This window comes from Cebus imitator, unplaced genomic scaffold (assembly GCF_001604975.1).
Source record: "Cebus imitator isolate Cc_AM_T3 unplaced genomic scaffold, Cebus_imitator-1.0 Scaffold2, whole genome shotgun sequence".
Lineage (NCBI taxonomy): Eukaryota > Metazoa > Chordata > Mammalia > Primates > Cebidae > Cebus > Cebus imitator.
Genome location: NW_016107317.1, coordinates 4,577,741 through 4,583,740, shown reverse-complemented (window position 1 = coordinate 4,583,740; position 6,000 = coordinate 4,577,741). Strand labels below are relative to the sequence as shown.

The window sequence follows — 6,000 nt, the reverse complement described above, 5'->3', positions numbered from 1 at the left end:
TGTTTTTCATTGGAGCATGTGAGTTTTAAATAGTAAGGAATTCAAGTAATTGCAGGAAGTGTGTTTCGGGGTGGTGATGGGTGGAGGGGACAGCATTAGTGAATGGAGAACAAGTTCACAGTTTGGGTCCTGGGCCATTAGAGGAAGGGATGACGGAGAGTGTGTGTGTGATCTCCTGAGCCAGGCTTGTGTGGCTGACTTGCGGAGCAGCGACTTCAGAGAGTTCATGAATGGGAGTCACAGAGAGACCGGCAAGTGCGGCCACCTCCAGACATTTCCTAAAGGGGAGGGTCGTGTGCTTTTCCAGGGTATTCTGGTAGCAGTTTGATTCTCTTGCTTTTATTTTAATTTCCATAATTGGTAGCTTCAGAAATGGCTTTGGAAGGCAATTTGCTTTAAATGTAGCCACCTATTCCAAAATGCCCTGGTTATTTTAGGAACCCTACCCTTTTCCTCCGGAGCTCTCTCGCAGGAGTTCTTGTGGACGGGTCCAGGAGGTAGGGTCCTTCCTCAGTCGACTCCTGCAGAGGTCACATTTTGTGTGCGGGGTTGTCCCCAGCGTTTGTGAGTAGCATATGCATGTGGTTGTGCTGACTGCACTCGCAGGCTTGTAAATTTTCACCCTGGGAAATTAGCAACAAAGCCCGATCTGTCTCGTGGCTGCTTTGCACTTTCCGAGGGCGGCTGTACTTGACTGAGCTGCAGAACGAACAGGCACACGAGAGCGAGCGAGGGAGCTAGCGGGAGAGGGAGGGAGAGAAGGAAAGAAGAGGGGAGGGGTGGGGGCGAGAGGTAAATAGTCTTAAATCGGAAGGGAGCTGCTTCTCTGTGGTCTTGACAAGCGCTGCCTGGGCTCCGCCGGCTCAGTAATAACTGAGTGACCTTTTCTTTGGCTGTATTATGTCTGGCTGGGAAGGGATTGCATTTTGCAGCTGAGAGCCGGAGCTTCCTTCAGCTCGGCTCCTCGCACGCTGCTGGGGTAAGTTGTCTTGAACCAGGACGGAGAGAGACAGCCTCGGACTGCAGTTGCCTAAAAGGAGGACACCTGTGGCTCAGATGCGGTCAACACCATTGCTTGGCGGATCCTTGAGGACCTCATTATTTTAAACTTAAAAAAATAGACATTCCCTCCCCCGTCTTTTTTTTTTTTTTTTTTTTAAACAATGCTTCTTTTTGACCTTTCCCAAGGAGAAGCGCTACAAAGCAGCCACTGTGCTTACTGAACGGCCTCCCCCTGTATCGCTTAATTGAGAAGGTAAGTGCAGCAACTGTGTACACACGCGTCGGCTTATTTGTGGTGTGTGTGTCTGCGGGTGCGCGCGTGCGTGTGCGGATGTGGGTATTTTTTTCTTCCCCAGCCTCTGCTAATGAGGCATAAACTGGAGCTGCAACCCAGCTCCGCACTGCAACTTTCACTCGGGCTGCAGCTCTACTGAGACGGTTTCGTTTAAATCATGTGAGGCTTCATTATTTTTATGATGAGACATGAAATAGATGCAGGCGGAAGATGTTGATGGAAGGAGGGAGAGCGGCTGCGGCGCGGAACGTCTCAAGTACGACTCGAGTGGATAATAGTCAAAGTTCACCAGGAACTGCAGTATTTCCACACCCCTGACTCCGGGGAAGAGAGGGGCAGGGAGAGTTTGGAATTAGGAAGTGTTTGCTCCCAGCCCGTAGGGAACTAATTCGGTCCTGGGTGGGTTTCCGGACCCCTCCCCCTTACTTGCTGGAATTCATACCCACCCCCTCCCCCCCACTTCTTAAAGAGTTGAAATTACAATCTTTTGGTCCTGATTGACACTCCTGCCTCTCCCCACGCAGCCATAATAACAAAATGTTGTTCTTTTGCGATGGAAAAGTGACTGTGTTTTGGGGTGGGGGTGTGGGGGCAGAAGTGGCCAGAAGAGGGGAAGGTCCCTGGACCGAGGTGCCTATGTCCTAATAGGATGAGATTCAAACTGATGCAGCACATTTTTTACGGGGGCTACCCAGATTGCTGTTATGAAATACTAGTCAGATTTATGATCTTTTTCATATTGAACATGATATGCTATGCTAACGCTGCATGTGACAGTTTAATCAAATCCATTTGTTACCAGGAAGCTAAAAGGGGCCGCTGGGATTTTAGGATTACGGGCAGAGTTAGGGAAGCATGTGGCTTTGTCATTCGCCATCATTTTGCACACTGCGAGGGGCTCCGGGTGTGCGCCCTGTCTTGTCTGGCCGTCCTCATCCCTTCCCCCACCCCCTGCCGCCACTCCGACCCGCTCCCAAAGTAGCTTCACAATAGTCGGTCCTCGGCGGTGTAGGCTGCGCACCAGGTCCACACTTAAGCGAAATCAAGGAGACCCCCTTCTACTTCTACCTTTGGGCTTGGTGCTCAATGCGAAGCTGCTGCAACTCAGGCACGCCTAAGTCAACTCATGCAGAAAAAGGAGAAAAGTTTTGGTAAGGTTATAATCTATCATAGATGCACTTTGCCGGCGCTCTGCACTCTTGGCTGCTCAAAAGCCTTTCTGCTCTTCCGCTGCTTTTGTGTCTTTCTGAAAGATCCGAAATATTATTGTTGTAACTGCTTTGAAAGACTGCTGCTTAAACCAATTAATCTTGCTAGATGCAACAAATACTGCTACATTCTTTGCGAACCATCCCTGTGTGGCTGCAAAGACACAACCACAAAAGGCTGGAGCATAAACTCCGCAAGGGATTCTTTGTTAGAGTGTATGTATGTTTCTTATTTTTTTTTTTTTATTTTGCATGTGAGCTGCATCAAAATTGAACTCAGTCTTGCAAATCTCTTGTTGGCCTTTGCCAAGCACTAGCACTTTGCTGCCATGGTAACTGTAATTAAACTGATAAGAGTGGAAAAATGTCAGTATCTCTGAGCCTTGCAGCTGCATTGGAGAAAAAGGGAATCAAATTGGTTCCCAGCTCCATTGCTCAAAAAGGGGAGGGGGGGTGAAGGGTAGGGAGGGAGACTGGGAGTTGAAGGGGCAGAACTGAGTTAAGCAGCTCCAGTGCCTGAGATCTGGGGACATCTATTTGCATTGTTGTCCCTTAGGGGGCTGCAGCCTGTAGGGATGCTCTGGGCCAGTGAACAGAGAGAAACAAGCTTTTAGGCCCAATCCAGTTTTCCAACCTGGGTTGGGGGCTGGGAAGAGGATGAAGATGGGCAGGAGGAGAGAAAATCTTTTGTCTGGTACCTCTTGGCAATTGAATAGCCATGTTGGCCAAATTCTTTTAATCTGTGTTAATGCTCCCAGCTGCAGAACCTGCATTCCCATTTTAGCATCTTTCTGAAGCACCTCATCTCTTCCAACCCCCTTTATGTATTCCCTCTTCCTGTTCCCTCTCCCAAATTGTTCTCTGTGAATTTTCCGACAGGGACAAAATGTTTTCTATTCACTCTGTGTAGTTAGCCCAAAAATATAAAAAACTGTGTCTAAGTGCTGCAAATCTTTGATTATGATTATTATTATTTTTTAAAACCCTGTGTGTTGTGGAGTTGTGGTTACTTTGTTGTGTTAACTACTGAAGCTGAGACTGTGCGGATGAATGGCACAGAACAAGGGAACATAATGGAGGCAATCAACCGTTAGGCCGCCTCACAATGCAATCCAGGCAATTAAAAGCTCACCAGAGTTTAAATGAAATGGTTCTACTTATTTCTGCACACCACACTGCACAGGCTATTATTTATTTCTTTTTTTTTAATTATGATTTCCCTTAAACTGTCAAATAACTCAGAATGGCAGGGTCTCAGAGGCAATAAGAATTTCCCTCAGAACAATTTACATGCCAATCTAAAACTAGTTATGAGTTCTGATGTGCTATGAGCAACTTGTGAAATGTTTCTTAGCTAAGAACACATAACTCTACCCAGACATGTTCTGGCGGAAGAGGAGAGGCCTCTGACTGCTTTATGCCTTTTAAGTACACAGTAACATGGTGACTACCAAAATAGTTCTTTTGCTACAATTGTTAACTTGCATGGAATTCATGAGATTCCATTTTCAAGAGAAATGCCATGATGTTCTCTAAAAGAAGGTACCAGGATGGAGTGTAAAATATCAAACTCCTTTTATGCCCAAGGCCAAACAGAATGTAAGAGTTTCAAATATTAATTGGCCTCTGAGTGCTAAATTAAAATGTCAACACAACAAAAACACTTTGTGAAGACAAGTAGGTAGTGTTACTTGTGCCAAATGTGGGTATCCCCTGTCTTGGCTGCAAAGCATTTTGAATAAAATAGCTGACCTTCTATGCTTGATGATGGAAACACAGCTATGGGAAACATAGCTTAGCTGCTACTAAGAAGGTTTTGCTGGGATTTTCTTTTTTAGTTTTTCATCTTTGAGTCTTGTGATAAAAATAATAGCCTTATAAATTTAATAGAACGGCCATTAATTAGGATGGCTTAATTAGAATGGCTTATCTTAATATTTATTATCTGGATGTTTTCAGTAACAGTATCCAGAATTTCACTGAGTAAATCAAAACTTCCCCCTCCCCCCCAGGTATATGGTTAACAGGCACTTGGGTCTGTTGCTCACTGTAATTAATGGGATTCATTCCTTGTGGAACCTTGCTAGAAGAGGATAACTAGTTCTGATCAAAGAAACTTTATTTGTTAGAAGTTCTAGAGAGTGAGATTTAGCAGAGCTATCAAGGGTTATGATTAATCTACACTAGGCCCTTAGCTCCTTCAAAGGAAAGGAACAGAAAGCAGACTATGGGGATACCACCTGCTCTTCTTACAAATCCAGCTGTTAGTCTGCAGCTCCGGTGACTACAGCTATGCTTATGATGCAGAAGGAAAGAATAGCTATCCTATACAACTCTACTAGACAAGTTATTTTCTAATGAAAGTTCGACATCCTAACAATATTTTGTGCAACTCATGTATTATTTGTAGTTAGAAAAGTTATTCTGCTCTATGGATGCCTTGATGTCTCTTACCAATGGGTTTATTTTTTTAAAAAAAAAGGTTGTGATGGGGGTGGGAAGCCTTCATCATAAGGTATCAGAGGAAACTGGAGGAGGTTTAGCTGTTTGGGAAAAGGAAAATGCACAAAACTACAGATTATAGCTTGACATTTCTTTTCCTGTAATGCATGCACGTTTGGTGTTTTGTATTCATCTACCTGCAAGTTTAAAACTTTATGCTTAGAAGAGCAAACATAATGCAGAAGAGGGGTCTCTGGACTGTTAGAAGACCATTCGACCAGAGTCTATAGCTTAACTGTCTTTCAGCTTTGAGCAAGTCTCTGAACCTCTCTTGGGCCCCTGTAACATAATTTGTGAAATGAGGGAATTTGGAATGACGTCTGCAGTACTTTATAGTGCTTAAAATGAGTTATTTGATAAACATGAGGCGTTGGATAGTTGGTCCAGCTTCTTGCTAAAGCTGGGTGTTTAATACCTAGGAAATAAGAAGACACTCAAAGGTGAATATTCATTCATTCAAAAGGTTTCAATCAAACTGTAAAACCCATAGAACCCAGCTGGATTTCTTATTTATGATGGATATACATCTTTAAAATACATAAGTGTTCCTATGTTTAGCATAATATATATATGATATGCATATATTTACTTATATATGTTTGTATAATTGTATATATATTTAGATCTTGCATTCTATTGTTTTTTGTTTCCTCTATAAAACAAATGTATGTGTTTATGGTAATAAATAGTATAATCATATACTTTAGGTTTACATAAAAGCATATAGTATATAGCTAAGTAATCTGCCATTGATATAGGTGCTGACTGATGCTTGTGAGTATAAATATTCTATTTGAACACAATAAATACTTTGAAATATCAAGGACCTAGAAGGAAGTGTTTGGATACAAGCAAGCAATATTGGATTGGTGAGCTTTTCGGGTAGCTGTTCTGTGTACTGAACTATAAACACCTCTACTGCTGAATAAGGACAGTGTAATCCCATTCCAGGTGCATTCTCCTTCCACCATCAAGCACATATTAAGTGAAATT

General features: G+C 43.3%; 1 protein-coding gene across 14 annotated transcripts in view; it reads left to right on the top strand.

The window, feature by feature from the left end:
• The window catches only part of LMO3 (LIM domain only 3), a 62,092-nt gene that overhangs the window by 2,905 nt on the left and 53,187 nt on the right, over nucleotides 1-6,000 (top strand). For 3 of the 14 annotated variants that reach the window (XM_017528840.2, XM_017528832.2, XM_017528815.2), the window contains exon 2: nucleotides 1,189-1,255. The exons of 2 other annotated variants lie outside the window; for them this stretch is intronic. Coding sequence is in view for 2 of the 12 variants with exons in the window: in XM_037738439.1 (XP_037594367.1) it covers nucleotides 1,508-1,553 (46 nt within the window). In the remaining 10 variants the exon portion in view is untranslated. 9 more of the 14 variants (XM_017528849.2, XM_017528846.2, XM_037738455.1 and 6 more) reach the window with 9 other exon arrangements.